This window comes from Macaca nemestrina, chromosome 14 (genome assembly GCF_043159975.1).
Source record: "Macaca nemestrina isolate mMacNem1 chromosome 14, mMacNem.hap1, whole genome shotgun sequence".
Taxonomy (NCBI): Eukaryota; Metazoa; Chordata; class Mammalia; order Primates; family Cercopithecidae; genus Macaca; species Macaca nemestrina.
This window is the reverse complement of record NC_092138.1, coordinates 29,037,239-29,058,157: the sequence shown is the minus strand read 5'-3', so window position 1 is coordinate 29,058,157 and position 20,919 is coordinate 29,037,239. Positions and strand designations below refer to the sequence as shown.

The following is a 20,919-nucleotide window of genomic DNA, read 5'->3' as shown; positions in this document are numbered from 1 at the left end:
GCTTGAGCCACCGCGCCCGGCCCCCAGCCTTTCTTCTACTCACCAACTTTGTATCCTGGCCCGGAGCTGCATCTCTCTAATTACCACAAAGGCACCATATGGGCTAACCACAGCCTTGAGATTAACTTGATTGTGAACTTCTTGCATATAAATTGTTTGTGGTATAACCAAAATAGAAATGTCTATTAAAGTGTTAGATGAACAGGTCTTGAACCCTAGTGAAAGATCTGGGCTGGAGATACAGATGTTGAAGTCATCTCCTTGTTGAAACCGTGAGTAGATGACATCTTCTGGGAAAATCATGAAAAGAGAATAGGGTTGGTGTTCAAGGGATAAAACACAGTGTGGATCACATCTTCGCTTGTTATTTTATGGACATTTGCTGGAAACAAAGCACCTTAGTCAACACGACTGAATTATCTCATTGGACAGATAGGATGATTCATGATGCTATTGCATGACTCTGGGGGTAAAGAGTGTATGTCTGTTTTTCATCATAGAATTATTAAGATAAACAGACCAATTAAATCTGTAGAAATCTCACAGAGAGCCTTCTTGGTATATCTGGAGCCTCTTTTAAAGCCCATAGAGAGAGCTTCTTGTTTCAACATAGCCAAGATGTGCAGTGCTATGATTGTCCTCCTTGGAGGTATCACATACATCAAGTGTATGTTTTAATGTTTATTCATTTACTCTTTTAGTATTCCATCTGCAGTGAACCTCTAATAGAACTCTCTAACCCTGGAGCCAGTGGATCCTTGTTTTTTGTGACCAGTGATGATGAATTTATCATCAAAACAGTTCAGCACAAAGAAGCTGAGTTTCTTCAGAAGCTCCTGCCGGGCTATTACATGGTAAGGAACTGCACATCATGAAAGCTTCTACTTGAAGTTTAATTACTTTCCTCAACAGTTTTTTTCTGTTGTTTTTTCAATGACTCAGGCATGTTTCTTTCTCTTTGGTAAGCTTTATTCTGCATTTAAAGTATGCTATGACATTCATTGAATAGATGTTTTAAAGTAAACTAGAACTGAATGGCAGAGCATAGTTGTTGAATCCCACAATCCTGAGTTCAAATCCCAACCCAGCCAATAATTACTTGTGTGACCCTGAGTAAGCAGCATAACTGGTGAGCCTTAGCTCCCTCAGTCTTTGAAAGCTGAGAAAGACTTATCTTACATAGTTGTTGTGATAAAGCAAGGATACAGGATATATAATAAAGGAAAGATAAAGGAAGCAATGCGTTGCAAAGCTCTTTGCAGCCAGTACGCAGTAATCGTATAAATGGTTAACTTTCATTGTTCGCTTATTACATGTTAAGCAAGGCCTTAAGTGCTTTGCATTCATTAACTCATTTAATCCTCACAGCAACCTTGCATACTACAATGATCACCATTTTATAGAAGAGGTAATTGAGGCAAAGATAAATTAAGTAACTTGCCATGGGTGATTCAACTGGACAGCTGCAGAGCTGGTGCTACAGAAGCGGAAAGGGCTCCAGAGAATGCATTTTTCACCCCTACACTAATACACCAGCACATATTCTATGTTAGCTCTTCCCAGCTACTAGACTTCAGAATTTATAATTTCATAGGTAAATATGATAATATGAAAAATCACCTTTCATGTAATCTTTTAGAGACAAAGGAACAGTAACCTAGCCTGGATGGATTTACTATACATTTACTCCAAAATTTTCAAAACTAACCCCACTTTTCCTAAATCGTCCAGTCATTTTCATACCTCCAGTTTCATTGTACTTTCATAACAGTTATTAATTTTCTATGATTGGAAGGGCTACATGAAGCTGTCTGGATTTCAGAAGCTCAAGTTCTGCCAGTCACTTGCTATGAGTGGTGATAAATGTCATCTTTATTTTTAAAAATTCATTCATGAGATGCCATGTAATCATTTTATGTAAAAATATAATTTTATTCCAAAATCTGCTAGACACAGCATTAAATACTTAAATTAATCTCATATAGAAGTATAGAAATCAAAAATCTCAATAAAAATCTTAGTGGCCTGCAGGCAGATTTTAAAAGATTTCAATGCTGAACAAGTATTTTTTTTTTTTTTAGAGAAAACAGAAAATATATAAAAGCCAAAAAAAATTCAACTAACTATAGTTTCTTTCCTAGAAATACATATTACTAAAATTTGGTATATGTGCCTTCAATTATACTTTGTTTGTGCACACATTTTTAAATTATCTGAAATTAGGATCAAATTGATATAATACTATTTTATAACCTGCTTAATTAGTAAATCTTAAAATTCCATAATTCTGAGCTCAGATATACTTGTGTTGGAACCGAACTGTCGATTCTTTCCTGGGCAGGGGTCGCCGCGAAGGATCACCGACACGAGATTCACAGCAGAGAGTTATTTATTACTAGCGCGCTAGGGTCCCAAGCTCTAAGTTGGCCCTGGGACCCCGAGTGCTTGTTACAGGTTGTTTATATAGGCAAACACAAGTTCAAACACAGCTTAAGGCGCGAAATTCAAACAAAGCTTTAGGCGCGTGGTAATTGGGTCTAGCTATGACCTGAGCAAGGTGTCTTGTTCTAATTGGTTAGAGCAGGACCTTATGAGGTTTTTTTCTTGGAGTTGCTGATTCCGGGAACTTCGAGGCAGGGTGGGACCCCCGGAATTGGCAGGGTGGGACCCCATGAGGTTGTTTCCCGGAATTGGCAGGGTGGGACCCTATCAGGGTGGGACCCTATCGAGGCAGGGTGGGACCCTATCGAGAGCCACCTGGTGTTAATTTTTTCTCTATATGAGGCCTAGTTTCTAAGTTTTATGAGGCCTAGTTTCACTTGTCCTCTTGTAAAACTGCATTGGCCATATGTGACTACTTATATTTAATTAAAATTAGAAAAAAAGTTAAGAGCCAGGCATGGTGGCTCAACCTGTAATCCCAGCACTTTGGGAGGCCAAGGTGGGTAGATCACTTGAGCCCAGGTGTTCAAGTCCAGCCTGGGCAACATGGTGAAACCGCATCTCTACAAGAAAAATAAAAAATTATCCAGGCATGGTGGCACACACCTGTGGTCCCAGCTACTTGGGAGGCTGAGAAGTGGAAGGATCACTTGAGCCTGGAAGGTTGAGGCTGCAGTGAACTGTGATCAAGCCACTCCAGCATGGGAGACAGAGCAAAACCCTGTCTCAAAAAAAAGAAAAATTAAATTTAGCTGAACAAGTGGTTTTATCCCAATTATGTAAGCTGGTATAACAATATAATCCATCCCATTAACAAGAAAAAATGTGAACATCATGTGGTTACCCAAATAGATGAGGAGAAGCTAAGGCCCTCAAAATTCAACATCTTTGCTTAATTAAAATTCTAAAAAGTAGCAGGGGAGTTTTTTAAAAAAAAAACATAGTAAATAAATGAATACACGAGTTGTACATTTATCAGTCTTCCAAAAGTTCATGTAATAGCTCATGGAGAAAAACAAGAATCCTTTCTCTAGAAACAATAGGAATAGACCAGAATGACCCTCCCATCAATAGTCCTTTCTGATAAATTTGCTAGAAATTCTGGCATTGAGTCTTGAGTACAAAAAGAAATACAAAGTAAGTACAAGCACTGTTCTCTTTAAATGACAGAATTCAAAATGAGCAAACCTTCAAGAAAATAAATCAGGAATTTCTAGAAGTGATATGACTGTGGCAGATTTGCAGGATAAAAAATAAATCTACAAAATCCATTATATTCCATTATATAGATGATATAGAGTAGGAGAATGTAAGAGAAAAAAGAGATCCTGTTCATGATGACAACAACTTATAATGAACATTATTAGAAAAATAAAGAAATAAGTAAATAAAGTCATGTGAGTACTGTAATTCTGATTGGGAAAGCAAGATATAGTACGTGGAAAACAAACAATCAGTTCAGAAAGAATGTAATAAGAAAAATGCTAAAATACTTGAATCTATAAAAACATATGTTACAAACCCAATATGAAGGAAACTACAAAATGTTATTGAAGGACATAAAAAAGATCTGAAATAATGAAGAAATATGCATTGTTCCTGAACTCAGTATTGTAAAGATTTCAACTGCTCCCAAATCAACTTATAAATCCAGTCTAATTCCAAGCAAAAATTCTAATAGGATTTTTCAACATAGCTTGACAAAGCCGATTTCTGTGAAAGTGCGAGCAAGTCTCATTTGAAGAATGTTTTTTAAAATGAACAATTAAACAGAAAGTTTGTAAGAATGGAGAAAACATTTTTGAAAAAGAAGAAAAACAGTAGGCCTGCTATAGCATATACCAAAAATCTGTAAGGCTGTAACTAATGTTAAGGATGTAGGATGAGTACAGTTTTAGACAGATAAATTAATGGATTCAAATAAAGTGTTCAGAAATAGATCTATGTGAATTTGTCTACTTACTGTATTGACATGGGGGGATTTAAACTCAATTGGAAAATGTCAGACTGTTCAATAAGTATCCATTTGAGGAAAAAATTAAATTCTCTATTTCAGATCTTTCGCATACACACAAAATTAATTCCATAGGGAGTAAAGACCAACTGTAATGACCAAAACTATTAAAAATTTGGAAGAAAATAAAAGTTTATGACTTTGGGATATAAAAAAGCTTTGTTAAAAACAAAAAGCAGGCCGAACGCGGTGGCTCAAGCCTTTAATCCCAGCACTTTGGGAGGCCGAGACGGGCGGATCACGAGGTCAGGAGATCGAGACCATCCTGGCTAACCAGGTGAAACCCCGTTTCTACTAAAAAATACAAAAAACTAGCCGGGCGAGGTGGCGGGCGCCTGTAGTCCCAGCTACTCGGGAGGCTGAGGCAGGAGAATGGCGTAAACCCGGGAGGCGGAGCTTGCAGTGAGCTGAGATCCGGCCACTGCACTCCAGCCTGGGCGACAAAGCGAGACTCCGTCTCAAAAAAAAAAATAAAAAGCAAACACACACACACAAAAATAAGAAACAAGTAAATAAATATGACCACATCAAAAGGCAACACATTTAGGCCAAGTGCAGTGGCTCATGCCTGTAATCCCAGCACTTTGGGAGGCCAAGGCAGGAGGATCACTTGAGGTCAAGAGTTCGAGACCAGCCTGGCCAACATATAGTGAAACCCCATCTCTACTAAAAATACAAAAATTAGCTGGGCGTGGTGGCACACACCTGTAGTCCCAGTTACTTGGGAAGCTGAGGCGGGAGAATCACTTGAACCTGGCAGGCAGAGGTTGCAGTGAGCCAAGATCATGCCACTGCAGTCCAGTCTGGGTGACAGAGCAAAACTCCGTCTCTCAAAAAATTTTAAAAAAAAATTTTTTTTAAAGGCAACACATTTATATAACAAAAAGTACCAGACACAAAATTAATATAAGCTCATTGAATATTTCTGGAATGAAATAAAGTGAGAGCAGTGGTTTTCTCAAATGTTGAGAATTGGGGGAAGAATCAAGGATAGCGGAGACACTTTTCATTGAATACATGCCCTTTTGTAAACTATTTTAATTTCTTTTCTACTTCAAAAGGGAACAAAAATAGGTATGTATTCCCTTTTTTTTCTTTATTTCTTTCTTTCTTTCTTTTTTTTTTTTTTTTGAAACGGAGTCTTGCTCTGTCACCCAGGCTGGAGTGCGGTGGCGCTATCTCCGCTCAGTGCAACCTCTGCCTGCCAGGTTCAAGCAATTCTCCTGCCTCAGCCTCCTGAGTAGCTGGGACTACAGGCATATGCCACCAGACCAGGCTAATTTTTTGTATTTTTAGTGGAGACAGGGTTTCACTGTGCTAGCCAGGCTGGTCTCGAACTCCTGACCTCATGTTCCACCCGCCCCGGCTTCCGAAAGTGCTGGGATTACAGGCATGAGCCACAGCGCCTGGCCTCCCTATTTTTTTAAATAATAAAAAAGACAACAGACTGGAAGAAACTACCCCATATAGATGAGAGAAATGATAAATATCCAGAATATATCAAGAATTTCAACAGTGACAAAAACCTACAGAAAAAAATGAGCAAAATTATCTTTAAGGTGACTAAAAATACATAAATAATCAGTGGCATTCAAATTTTTAAAAACAAGTTTCCATTTTTCACTAATCATGCTTACAAAGATTTTAAAGTTTGGGTACTATTCAGCACTGGTAAGAGTGACGGGAAAATCTATGTACAATCTTACATAGTGTGGTTGTAAATTGGTCTGCCATTTTGGAAGACAGTTTTGCAGGAGCTATTAAAATTTTAAATGTTCATCCCTTATACCTTGGCAATTCGTTTTCTCTTTAGCTACCTTAGAGAATAGTCACTTATGGCACCAGTCAATTCCTTGCCTGTTTTTAGTTGGAGCCAATTTGGGACATTATGTCCAATTTCAATTCAGTCACTTTCACTGCCCTGAGTTTAGAATAATAAAATTGCTGTCCAATAAGCAGACTTAAGAAATAGATTAGAAACAGCAAAATTTTAGTAATGGACATTAATAAAGATAATCACATTCCATTTTTAATTATATCAGCATGAAAACACATCTTTAGTGGAACATTATTTTGTCAAAATAGAAGATTGTAAATATATTTTTCTTGTTTTGGTTTCTAGAATTTAAACCAGAATCCAAGGACTCTTTTGCCAAAATTTTACGGACTGTATTGTATGCAATCAGGAGGCATTAATATCAGGATTGTGGTGATGAACAACGTTTTGCCACGCTCCATGAGAATGCACTTTACATATGACTTGAAAGGCTCAACGTATAAGCGGAGAGCATCCCGTAAAGAGAGAGAGAAATCCAACCCCACGTTTAAGGACTTAGACTTCCTGCAAGACATGCACGAAGGGTTGTATTTTGATACAGAAACATACAACGCGCTTATGAAAACACTGCAGAGAGACTGCCGGGTAAGGAAGTTTGATTGTTGTGATTTTCTTTGAACTCTGTGCTCGTGTAAACTGTGGCTGCCACTTATTGAAAGCATAGAAATAAGGAATGTCCAAAGTGGCGGACTTGTGGAATCCTATCTTTCCCAATCCTGGTGCCAAGCCATGCTTCCCTGATACTGAAGGAATTGGTAAATGATAAGGGAGTTATCTAGAGTCCTTAACCTACATCTCTGTTGTTTATTTATAATTAATAAGCTAAGTCAGCTTTCTTTGATAAAATGAAACAAGAAAGCCATGTTTTCTTTTCTTTCTCCACTATGGGGAAGATAGTTTAACTAGAAAGAAATAGAATTTTGGTTTAACGTAGTGTTGAGTAAGAAAAGCCATATAGAAATCTTGGAAGAAGTAGGACTCGAATTTGGGAGACACGTTTAGAGAAAACGTACTTGGGATTAATAATGGCTCCCTAGAGATCAGCATGGATGCAAAACTATGACGTGAGCAGAACGTTTGCTGAAATTATTTTTTGTGGTCTGAATAAGAGGTGAGCAGGAATGAAGCTTGCCAATTAGGGCAGACACCATTCCCTGCAAACTTAGCTGGAGTGATTGTCCAAAGTGTGGAGGAATTCCCCCAAGCCGCTATGCTTAAAAAAAAAAAAAGAAAGAAAAACTAAGGGAAGATTTTTTCTAACATGGTGAAAAGAGACAAAATTGTTTTGGAGAAAAGACAAATGCAGTGCTAATAGCTTCTGAAGGATAATGATCATGGGAGAACCGTCCAGCCACTTGGCTAAGGTGGGTAGTGGAGGTGGGCAGAAAGCACGATGGCACAGGCTGTGGTTTTCTGTGCTTTCCATGGGCCTGGACGGATGACCCATGTTGTTATAGGGGAGGGGGGACACTTCTCTGCCGGACCCGAACTCACGTGAAGGTGAGGAAGACAGTCTGACACCCCTTCTAAGGTATAAAGCAGGGAATTTTCACTAAAGAACGCAGGCCTACTGTTTCTGTTTTTTTGTTTGTTTGTTTGTTTTTCTTCCTTTCTACTTGTTACAGCTTGCATGATTGTGCACAAAAATGTGTCCTTAGAATTGTTTTTCTTTATTGACAGAGATGTTACTTCTATTGTTTAGCTACCATTTATTGAATGCTTATAGTATGCCAGGTTAGTCTAAGATTTTTTAATGCATCATTTCACTTAATTACCTCAGCAGCTCTTTGAAGTCAGTACTATTCATACTTCCATTTTCATTGCTGAAGAATTGGGTTCTTAAAGAGATTCAGAAACTTATCCAGATTACTTAGCAAGTCAATGACAGAGCCCACATGTGTTTGGGTACAAAGGTATGTGCTTCTAACAACTAAAACTTAAAGGTTCACTCTGAGGATTCTTTTTTAATTATCTTTTCAGAACTCAGGGAAGGAACAGTAGGAACCAAGCAAACAGACAAACAAAAAACGTCCAGCAGATATTCAGATATCTGAGTGGATTTGAGTGATGCATATTTTTCTAGTCAAAAAACGTAAAAACAAAACACACATATTTTAGTAGAAACTTTTTCCTGTGTTTTTTCTGCCCTTTACAGAATGTAGGTAAAAAGTGACTCTCAATTCCCCAGAGTCTAGTGTCAGCCTCCCCAGTTTTAGGTTTGCTTTCTCTTGTGTGTGCTTCTTGCCCCTTTAGTATGGAAAGCCTTTATCTGCTGCCTTCTAACACCACATGCTTCTCTGCCAGAAAAAAAAAAGGCAAATGTAAAAGAGCCATTACTCAGGATTTGTCTATTTATTAGCGTTTCCTGAGCTCAGGACTGAGACCGCGAGGTCAAACCAAACTTTTCATCACGAATGAGACCCTGGAGATTTGCCTTTTATTTTTTATTCTCTGGCAGGTTTATTGTTCTAAGGAACATAAAGGTCAAGGTAGAGGTATCCTGAGCCTTACTCCCTCTTACTCACTGCGTTTGAAGTTGTACAAGACACAGATCATGGACATTCTTTAAAATATGTACATCTGCCTTGAGAAAGGCTTCTCTTGGGATGGTATGGGAGTATGTAAATGCTGAGCTGTAGGGGAACTCAGCTTCCTTCCCTGATCTGTCCTGACCATGACCAAGTCCTCTGGGATCTGGATTCAGCAGCTGCTGCTCTGAGCAGAGCTGCCTCAAGCAAAGCGTATTTCTGGAATGGTGAATATTAATATTTAATAGTCAAGGGCCTCTTAGTAAATCATATGAATGCTGTGAACTGTCCTCCCCACAAAAGATGCCCATCCTCGTGATGGATCATGAATCTCTTGGAGCCCGTTGTTCCTCCTCTTCCTCCCCCAAGGCTCAGAATCCCCTTCCTAGAGTTAGGTCTCTCTCTTCAGGTCATCCTCTGAAGGGCCAACTCACTGGATGACTGCAGTAGGATATGTGGTTGACATTGTCCCACTATTGCCTTTGCTTTGCAGAGCTGAGCCTCTGTGCTGGCTGAGGGACTGCAGAGACCCAGAGGGGCTGCAAGGTTGGTCTGAGCTGAGGCCAGCACCTATCAATCAGGAGTCTTTTCTGCTAAAATGCCTGTTAGACAGTATGGCTAAGGCTCTGGAAACAAACCAGTTAGAGGAATGTATTACTGTGTCAGCACCCCAGGCAGAGAAGGGGGAACTAGACCCATATTAGGATATATGCTTCTATTCACTTATCAGCACATATTGCAAGCACACTACATGCCAAGCATGAGGTGCATGACCTTTATTTTTTATCAATTGCCATACAGTCTAGTATGTGCAATGATACTATATTGTGAGGATTAGAGTAGGGAACATTGTAGCTTGCTTTTAAAGGATGAGAAGCTTTCTCCGGGTAGGCAAAGCAGTAGAAGCATATTTCTAGGAAAAGAAAATAGGTATGAAACAATGGGTGTGAAATAGCACAACGTGTTCTGGGAGCTATAGTTGTTCGGTTTTGGGGCAGTTAATAGGGAGAGCATGTGGGGCAGAAGAGGAAAGTGGCCACATAATATGAGAGCCACATATTGTCAGAAGACCCTTTCTGGTGGTGCCAGGGAGCTCTTAAGGGCTTAGCAGTAGCAAATCCAAGAATCCCAGACCTTTGGACCCCAGCTTCTTTGTTGTTCCCAGACAGATTTGTTAAGCCTCTTAACCTATGGCTGACCTCTCCCTGCTTCTTGGTGCCCCTACCTCTCCTTTCATATTTTGGCTTGACATCTCAGACCCCAGGATTCTATTTCCTTTAGCGTGAGTGCTGGCCGGAAGGGCCAGCTTGACCAACCTTATTCCCCGCTCCCCGTGGACTGCTTCCCTGACTGCCAATCAGAGCTGCTGTTTCTGAGCTCTGTGTCTGAAAAGACCTGAACAGCCTCATCTTGCACTGAGTCCTCCTGACACATGCCATCTTCTCCTGGCATCTTTGTGGCAACCCCTGAGTCCCTTTGCCTGGCTTCCCCAAGCCCAGTCCCAGGTTATCTCCGTTTTGAATCACTTCAGACTATTTGGAAAGTTGTACTGGTTGTCCTCCTATCAAGAGTCATTTGTGTAACAAAAGTACATTTATATTGCAGTGAGTTTTCCCATGGAAGCAATGTTGTAAATGGTCATTAGACTTTTTCTCTTTCCAACTTTTATTTTAAGGTCAGGAGTACATGAGCAGATTTGTTACATGGGTAAATTGTCATAAGGATTTGGTGTACAGATTATTTCATCACCCAGGTAATAAGCGTAGTGCCCAATAGGTAAATTTTCCAACTTCCTACCCTCCTCCTCCCCGCCTCCACCTTCAGGTAGGCCCTCGTGTCTGTCGTTCGCTACTTTATGTCCATATGTACTCAATGTATAGCTCCCATTTAGAAGTAAGAGCATGCAGTATTTGGTTTTCTATTACTGTGCTAATTCACTTAGAATAATGGCCTTCAGCTCCATCCATGTTGCTGCAAAGTACATGATTACACTCTTTTTATGGCTACGTAGTAATCTGTGTTGCATATGTACCATATTTTCATTATCCAGTTCACTGTTGTTGGGCATCTAGGTTGATTCTATGTCTTTGCTGTTGTGAATATGGACTTTATTTTATTAGCACTGACCCTGGTCTTCTTTAGGAGTGTGTGCTGTCTCTCCAGCGAGACTTTAAATGTCTCCAAGGGCAAAGCTCGTTCTTTACACCTCTCTGCAGCTGCGGCACCTGTGGCTTATTCCATACACTCAGTACACGTTTCAGGATTGTAATTGAAAACTCTTTTGAATTGAAAATCCATGTATTAATTTTAAAAGAACAATTCGGATCTATTTTTGTATTCATTGTAATTTACCATGATTACTTTTTCTCTGACGTAAGTTATCTATGTAAAATCTAGAATCCCATATCATTTAATTAATTTGATAAATTATATCCTGAAATATTTATTAATAACTCTGGGAAATGACTTTGAGACAAAGTATATTAGTGAGAACTTGTGTTTACAACCCAAATATTTTTACTCTTTCAAGTGAGAGTCATTTCAGAGACAGTCTTGATAATTAATGACCTAATTGACTTATTTTACATTTATTATCTTTTTCGTTGAGCCGGAAGTTAATTTTTAAAGAGTGTGGAACCAATTTTCTTTTTTCACACAAATGACTGTAACCATAAATATTAATAGGTTCTCAGAATTTAATGAAACCAGTCTTAAGAATACTGAACCTTTCGGATGTGCAAAGAGGGATCTTTCTATGTAAGGCAAGCTCTAAATTTATGGATCAGATTCTTATATCAGCTATGGGCATGTTTGCATGGGTTACAAAATGGGTTATTTTATATAATACTTAATTTAACATTATGGCTATTGCTTACCACTCAGCTATAATTTTGCTAGGAGTAAACTTTTTACATTTTGTTCAGATAGTTTATTTTCTTTTTTTGATATTGCTTGCCTTCTCAGTTATCACTGGGGAAGAAAAAGTGCTTTAGACCTAATAGAAAGGAGATGTACATATCCTGAAGGTAGGAATACTTCAATTTAAACTATCCTTTAATCAATAAGGAATTCGATTTTGTGTTTAGACTTCAATCAAAACATGAAAAGGGTGCAGGGACATCATTGACTCCACACTCCTAAATTACTTGTTTTGTTTTTGTTTTTGTTTTTGTTTTTTTGAGGTGAAGTCTCATTTTGCTGCCCAGGCTAGAGTACAGTGGCATAATCTCAGCTCACTGCAACCTCCACCTCCCAGGCTCAAGCAATTCTCCTGCCTCAGCCTTCCAAGTATCTGGGACTACAGGCGTGTACCACCATACCCAGCTAATTTTTATATTTTTAGTAGAGATAAAGTTTCACCTTGTTGGCCAGGCTGGTCTCGAACTCCTGACCTCAAGTGATCTTCCCGCCTCAGCCTTCTAAAGTGCTAGGATTACAGGTGTGAGCCACCATGCCCAGCCAAATCCTCTGTGTTTCAAAGTGTGTTTTACAAATGCTGTAAACCCATGAGATATTTGATTTGCTCCATTGTCTTAAAAGTATGAGTTTTTTCTATCTATAATAGTTTGATATCACAGCAGTATAAGCATAAGGCAAAGTTAAAGTTGGTGAACAAATAAAACCAACTCATAGAATCAAAGATTATTTGAGCTGGAAGGAATCCTAAGATTTCCTAGGAAACAGTAAAAGAATGCCTTCTACTCTCTGGTCTGAGAAAAAATGATTTTGGACTTACCTAGCCAAGCCAGGTTTTATTGTGAGAACAGAAATAATGACATCATCATATCATGTGTGCAAGGGCTTTATAAATTTTTCTACCTGTAAATTTTTTTACTTCGTATTTTGAGATAATAGATTCACATGCTATTGGAAGCAATAACACAGAGAGATATCACATACCCTTCACCCAGTTTCCCTCAGTGGTAATATCTTGCACAATCTTGCACAACCTTAGTACAGTATCACAATGAGGAAATTGACTTTGATACAACCTACTGATGTTTTTCAGCTTTTTTCAGATTTCACAAGTTTTACATGCACCTGTGTGGTGGGGGAGGTTCTGTGCAGTTTTAGACATACATAGATTTATATAACCACCACCATGGTCAAGTACAAAACAGTTCTTTCTCAAAGATGCTAATGGTACCCTTTTATAGCCACAGCTACCTCCTTCCCTGACGACTCCTTCCTAATCCTGTGCAATCACCAATCTGTTTTCCATCTCTATAATTTTGCCATTTCGAGAATGCTGTATAAATGGAATCGTACAGTATATAACCCCTGAGATTGGCTTTTTTTTTTTAACTCAGTATAATGCCATTGATATTCATCCAAATTATTGCCTGTATCAGTAATGTGCTCCTTTTGATTGCTGAGTGATATTTCTTGGTATGGATGTATCACAGTTTAACATTCACCCACTGACAAACATGTGGGTTTTTTCTAGTTTTTGAGTGTTACAAATAAAGCTGCTGTGAACATTTGTATACTGCCTTTTGCGTGAGCATAAGTTTTCATTTCTCTGGGATAAATGCCTAAATTCAGTTTCTATGTCATATGGTAAGTGCATGTTAAATTTTTTAAGAAATTGCCATACTCTTTTCCAGAGTGGTTGCACCATTTTACATTTCCACCAGCAGTGGATGAATGATCCGTTTTTATCCTTATCCTCGCTAGCATCTGCTGTTGTCACTATTTTTTATTTTAGCCACTCTGATAACTGTGTATTTAAGTCTCTTGCTAAAAAATTACTTGAGTATATGCCCCAGAAAAGCAAAAGATAAATCTAATAAAGCAGTTTGGGGATATAGAAAAGAGTGGTGAAAAGACAGCAGAAAAGCTCAATGGTTAAGTTTAATGCCTGGTAATATGCCCGTGAGACTATGCAACTGACAAGATTCCTAAGAAAAGGCCTACGATACAGGAGTTTAACGTGTGTGTTTCTAATAATAAGCACTCCTGTGAGACTTCATCTAAATCTATTCTACAGCCATTGGTATTGCTTCATTATGTTGTAATTACTTGATTACATGTTTAACGTTTGCTACTAAAAATCTGCTCTGTGGGAACTGTGGAACCTCATTTTCCCAGTCTTAGCTCACTCCAGAGTTCTTACACAGTGTTTCTCTTGGTGTCAGTCTTCTGATGGAGCCTAGGAAGTAGCAACAGCAAACATTCTTGGAATAGTGAATCTTACCTAATCAATGAACATAATAAAAGCAGGTTTTAGTAATAACCTACACATGGCTCGTCTTGAAAGAACCAAAGTAAATCATGTCAACATTGTGAATTTGTGGATAATTGTTTGGAGTACATTTGTATTGCTCATTTGGCCAAGGTCTGTTAAAGGCCAGTAAATTACTAAATTGCAACTGTGTTAACCTCTTCATCCCTCAGTTTTTATTTAGGTGGCGACTGGTGTCCCCATTTAAGACCATCCATACACCACAACTGTTCAGTAGTCTTGGGAGGGGCTGGTGCCACTTGCTGCAGCTTAATTCTGCTGAAGGTGGGGAATGGAAATGAGCTGCTGGCAGTAACAGAAGGAACACAATAATCTGTGCAAGATAGTGTCAGGGTAGCTACAAAAATCAAAATACTCTATATTGTTCACGCCTGACTTTCTACTAAGTAAGACAATTCCCAGATTTTACAGAATATGCTCTTCTGGGTTTTGGTGGAGAGAGGGTTCCATCTTGGATATAACCTATAGATACCAAAGTAGCTTAACATGTAAAACAAATCATATGTAATATGTAATCATCAAATATGTATATACAATACAATACATAATACTTTATTTCTTGGACAATAAGGATGCATTTCCAAGGCTTACTTTATTTAGTGTGTTGGTTCAGGTAACATTTATTTAGACTTACTTTGAACCAGACAGTCTATTACATATAGGTTCTCTCATTCATCTTCACAAAGCCCTGTGAAGTGAGTGGTATGATTCCCTTTTGACAGATAAAGAAGTGAATCCTCAGGAGAGGTTCAGCTTCTGCAGGTCCACAGAGCTCACAGTGCTGCATCCAGAATTTATACCCAGGTCTGTCTGACTCCAAACCCATGTTCTTTCATCATTACACTGTCCTTAAGGAGCTTATGTGTAATGGTGGTAAGGCCACTGAAATGAAAACATTAAGTAATAACATGGACAGATACAGGCAGCATGGGCTAGAAGTGCTCAATGACTGGTCCCCTAACTCTGACAAGGAGTTGTAGGGGCAGATGCTGTAGGAGTCAGGAAGGGGCTCAATCCTAGTGGAGAGCTTGGTTTGGACAGAACAATGAGTTCATGAAATCTTGCAGCCTATTTCAAGGAAGGAGGAACAGAGGAACACAGTGCCAAGTGACTAAGGAACACAAAGTAAAATAAATAATCCAAACATTTAATTTTAAAAATTTAATGAAAAGCATAATCAAGCCCATTGACATTTGCCAACTGTTACCAACGTGCATGCACACGAAATCCTATTAAGTCAAAAGCGAGGCTTCCTTCTGAGCAATGCGATGGTTACAGGGGGGTTGATTGTTTTTGAAATCTTGCAGGGGAGGAGATTAGGGACTCGATGTGTGACGTTGAATCCTGTGTGAGCAGCTTTTGAGAATTCTGATTCACTACAGAAACGGAAGGATTATCAAGTCAGTAGTTTGCTTTTTTTTTTTTTTTTAAACTCTCACTTCAAACCGAAGTATTATCGAAATCTCTACAGAAAGAATGAAAATGGGAGACTGAAAGTAATTTCCTTGGCTCTAAGAAATAAACTCCTTTTCCTTTCTTCCTAAAAAGAGATATTACCTAAATATTGGAGAGTTGAAGCATTTCCTGAGTTTGTTGTTATATGTCTAGCAAGTTTTCGTTTTAAGTAACTTGTCCCACAGAACTTTATATATGCAATAATTCAAGTTAAGGAAAGCTAAAATCTTTGGGCTTATAAAATAGAACAATGCTATATCTACTACTTAGAGTTTCTGGCTTTTTTGTAAACAGAACCTACTGGTCTCTGATTAGATGACCCTAAGTGTAGGAGTAAGGTTGATATAGGCCCCAAATGGAAAGACCCACAAAGTATCTGGGGGAGGGAGCAAAGGGAAGGAAATGCCCCCATGGACCCCTCTCCTCCTCCCTGTTGAGAATCCTGGGAGTGCAGAGAGAACAGCTATGGCAGGAAGGGGAAGTGGCCACACGGGGCCTGATGATAGCAACTCTGGCTTTGAAGATGTCTCTGGAAAGGCTTTGAGGTTGGCTGCTGTGGATCTGGTTGTGGATTCTAACGTAAGCCAGTCATGCAGATTGTGATGCAAAACAGAGCAGGGTTGCCAACAGCCAATCCAAAGATGTAGGGGCGGCAAACCCTGGTGATTTACAAAATGCAGTTGAGGCTCCTTACCTTGGGAGGAACTTCTGGAAGCTGGTGAAGGACTGAGTTACAGAGATTTAAGGCATATTTGAGAGTTTCCAAGGTCCGGGAAAATATTACAAAGTTTAAAAAATGGTTCAGAAATGTGCCTTGTGATACATTACCCAGTGCATTGTATACTTTTCAAACATGACCTTGTCTTCCTCCCAGAAGCTTTCAACTTAGGCTTAAACAGTAAAGAGTAAAATCAGTTTGATTTTATAGGGCTTAATTTCATTCATTCAACATCCAGGGCACATTTATGGAGTACCCACGGTGCTGTAGGACCAGGGCCTGCATGTAATTTTGTGAAAAGTAAAGTACTTCTTTGGACATCCAGTGGTTCTGAACCTTTCAGAAAAGATCACCGCATACTGGCTTCTCAGACGTTTGGGGCCACGTGTATGGCTCTTCATCCCTGTCAGTATCAGTCCGCACTCTTTACATGCCCTTCTACCCTGCAACTGAGTGTCCCTTTGATATCACCAGTGTTCTTCCTTCAAAAACATTTTTAAATTTAGTGTTTTTTAAATTTTGAGACAGAGTCTCACTCTGTTGCCCAGGCTGGAACGTGGTGGCATGATCATGGCTCACTTGCAACCCTCTCTCCTGGGCTCAAGCAATCCTCCCACCTTAGCTTCACAAGCAACTGGAACTACAAGCACATGTCACCACGCTCAGCTAATTTTTGTATGTTTTGTAGAGAAAGGGTTTCACCATGTTGCCTAGTTTGGTCTGGAACTCCTGGGCTCAAGCAATCCACCTGCCTTGGCCTGCCAGAGTGCTGGGATTACAGATGTGAGCCACTGCACTCGGCCAAATTTAGTATTTTGATTGAGCAAGTATAACTATTCTCTCCTCATTTTTGTCCCTTCAAATACTGTACTTCTAAGTGACAAGGTAGAAAATGTTCATGGGGGGGATATCTCCCTCCATAAGAATGAAATGGCCAAGGCCACTCTGTCATGAATTGATATATGACATGCAACTTTTTATAAAAAGGATACATCTGCGAACCTTTTATAAAAAGGATATATCTGCGAATATATACATCAGAAATATCTTTTAAAAGGGATGTGTACTTCACTGGACAGATCAGTTGTCCATAGCTACTAAGGCTGCAGAGAAGTTAAAACTGAATGTTTATTTAAAATGTCTTCATCCAGCCTTAATGCAAGCCTGGCTGGCTGGAATTATTCTACATCTCATTAACTTCCTCTCTTCATTTCTGCACACAAAGACCTCATTTGTAAACTTTGCCCATATTCAGCCAGCTCCAGATGTTCCAAAGACAAACCATTATAATGACCAACTCAGTGTTTGCTGCATTTTCATAAGCACCTGGTAATCTCTCTTCAAATGATGATGGGAGTTCTTTAGAAGCTGAGATTCTCCATCCTTTGATAGTCCTCCTTCTGAATTGGCTATCCAACTGTTTTTTTTTTTTTTCTAGTTTGTTAGCAATTTCAGAAAGAGGTCAACAGTCACATTTTCAAAGATCAGAGAAAGCAGTGATTCCAGGTTGCAAATGTACTCTCTGTCCACTCAGATGTGCAGGCAAATGTAGTTACTTAAGTATCTATCAATACTTTTCCCTACTAGCATCCACTTCCTCAAACTTCAGCTTATCAATTAATAACATTGCAGACTCTTCTGGTTTAGACAGTCACCTCTCCAGTTAAATACTCTCTTTATTCAAAGTTGAACTCTCTCAGGGTATGTGTGAACTGTCCCTGTTTTATCCTCCATTTTTTAGGTGAGCACCATTGGAAACATAGGGTCCTTGTCCCATGTGGACACACAGAGCTGAGAACATTGCCACAGACCTCCCCATACTTATGCATTCCATCTCTGCCTTAACTGTCGCCCTCATGCCAAGTGCGGCTTTCAACTGTGTCATGTTGAGCCACTCTTGTACCTTCTTTAGTTTTGATCATGTACATATATTATTATTCAAAAAGTAAAATAACTCAAGACCCCAAAGGATTTCTTTTTTCTGATGATACTTCTCAGAACCTGGATTTTCCATCACTTCTTTTAAAACTCACTCTGTAGGTATTTGCTGTTCTTACATATTGTTTCTCAATACTGATGGTGACTTTCCAGGCCTCAGATTTTTCCTGCTCTGTGAAAGTTTCAACAATCCTAGAGCATGGATCAGCCAAGTTTTCTTTAGCCTTAAACCACCACAGGAATCTCAGTTGATAAATTCTGCCTTATCTTCCTGCCAAATTAATTACGTGTTGTTCAGCAAACAGTTCCGAATTTTCTCTCTGCAGAAGGCTCTGTGCTAAGACCTGTGGGAGGTACAAAAAACGAATAGGATGTAGTCCTTTTTCTAAGAAGCTTAGAGTTTAAACACTAAGTCTAAACCATCGAGGTCTTATTTATTATCATGGACAGATTCTTCCATTCCTCTTCTCTTTCTTTGTCCATAAGAGTAACATGAAAGGGGAAGGGTAAGTACTTTTTGCTTTTTACTAAGAAAGGCAATTTACCAGAGTTGGTGAGCTGTAGCAGACAGTGGTGAGGGTTCCAGAATTTTACTTCACACATGGACATGGATGTGGGGGCTTGGACCAAGTGTGGCCTCTGAGTCTCACGAGACAGCTGGCCTGTGCCTGGGCTCTCTGCTGTCATAGCAGTTAAGCCGCAATGAAGTAAATCACTCGTGGTAAAGCCAACAAGAAGATATATCATATAATGAGAAGGACGTGACATTTTAACATATTAGTTTTAAGCCTGTTTACAAAATAATTTATGAAGACATTTTTATTTGAAGAAATGAAGTGTTTGTAAAGAAAACAAACCAAATTCATCCAGTGTAGGAATCCGGTGAATATATATATATATATACACACACACACACACACACATTATATATATACATGTATATGAAATCTTTTTAAATGATGGATGACTATTTTTAATGCATATAAGGTATATTTTTATTACTTCAAGTTTTTTAACTTAAAAAAAAAGCCTTGATACAGGTTAATCCAGTACAGCCCAAGTTCTAAATCACGGCATAGACACCATGAAAAACACATTATTGCCAAAACTAGGCTAAGGATTTAATATTCATTTCATTCTGCTTTACCAGCCAAAATTGTATGGCTTGTCACAGCCTGTATTTTCTCATTATGACATTAGCAAAGAACACTGAGCTTTATTGAGGAAATTTAATTAAATTGAAAAGAAAGTGTTTGGCTCTAACTAAAGTGACACAATACAAGGAATTCTAGAACTGTGCTCTGAGGGGTCTACTTTGTGAGGAATGTCAGGCCCTTGGATTCATTTTTCCCTCAACCAGTATTTTCAAAAATGTCTATTTGCATAAAATCTCCAGGACACTATTTTGAGTTTTCTTACATTATTGAATTAACAAAAATGTATTTGCCAATCATTAACTCCTTGTTCAGCAACTAGATACTAGGCCAACTGGAAACATTACTAGGACCCTTGGTACATCTTCCTGTCAGCTCCACAGTTTGTTAATTTGGTTGTTTTTCAGATCTTCTGTCAAAGATTGATCAAGTGAGATGGAACATAGCAAGTTTTCTGCTTTAACTTAACACTTTAGTTAAGATCCCAAATTATTAATTTCTGTTTTTTTCTCTGCCATCTCTAGCTCATCATTGGCAAAGAGTAAGTTAATGCTAAACAGGTATAGATATGCATTTTATCTAAGCATTTCAAAATAGCACACTAAACTTTAATTTTGAAAAGTTTATACAATAAAAATATATAAAAGTAGACCAAATATTGTAATGAATCCACATATACTCTGTGCTCTATTTTTAACTCATGGCCAATCTAGTTTTTTGTTTTTTTGGGTTTTTTTTACTGCCTCTCTTCCCATATAATTTGAAACACATCCGAGACATCACATCATTTTACTCGTATGTATTTTAGTAGGAATCCCTAAAAGCTAAGGGCTCCTTAAAAAAAAAAATACAATACCATTATAATGGATTAAAATATTAATAATTCTTACTAATCATCAAAAGTCAGTGTTCAGATTTCTAATTGTTTCAGAAACGACTTTTTGTGTTTTGTGGTTTGGATCAGGATTTAAATAGAATCTACTTGCTGAGTTCCTTGTCACTCTGCTTTTTTCATTTTGAAAATATTTGTTGACGATATTCGGTTGTTTATCCCAGAGCATCTGGATTTTGCTGATTATATCCCATTGTTTCATTTAACACGCTCCTCTCTTGTGTGTTTTTTCTGTAAATGAGTTGTAGGATCCTACAGGTTGAGTCAGATTTAGGTCTGACTTCATATTTGGTGTCTCCCCTCTTCAGGAGGCACATCATGTCAGAATGCCTTTCTTTCTGCCATGTTAGTACCTGTTGATGACCACTGATTAGACCCGTTCATTTATCAGGAGTTGTAAAATGGGGATGTTCTAATTTTATTATATGTCTGCTAGACTGCACAAAGGAATTTTAAACAAAAGAGTACCTGTCACATCGTAGGTGCTCAATAAAATATGTATTGAATGAGTTAATTTCCATAAGAACCCCTGTGACAAGGGAACAGAGGACAGGAAAGCTAAGAAGGTCTTGAGATGTGTTCCATCTTAGGTCCGGCACCAAGCATTCTTGGATGATTAAAGAGCCTTTGCAATTGACCAAGCCTGTGACATACTGTTCTTGCAAAGGCTTCCTAAAGAAAAATGTGATAGTCTTA

The 20,919-nt window shown here is 38.6% G+C and overlaps 1 protein-coding gene across 4 annotated transcripts in view; it reads left to right on the top strand.

The window, feature by feature from the left end:
• Nucleotides 1–20,919, top strand: part of LOC105491781 (phosphatidylinositol-4-phosphate 5-kinase type 1 beta) — a 307,266-nt gene that overhangs the window by 185,580 nt on the left and 100,767 nt on the right. For all 4 annotated transcript variants that reach the window (XM_071077710.1, XM_071077709.1, XM_071077708.1 and 1 more), the window contains 2 exons: nt 702–854; nt 6,579–6,878. In XM_071077710.1, coding sequence (XP_070933811.1) covers nt 702–854; nt 6,579–6,878 — 453 coding nt within the window. The remainder of the gene's footprint in view (nt 1–701; nt 855–6,578; nt 6,879–20,919) is intronic.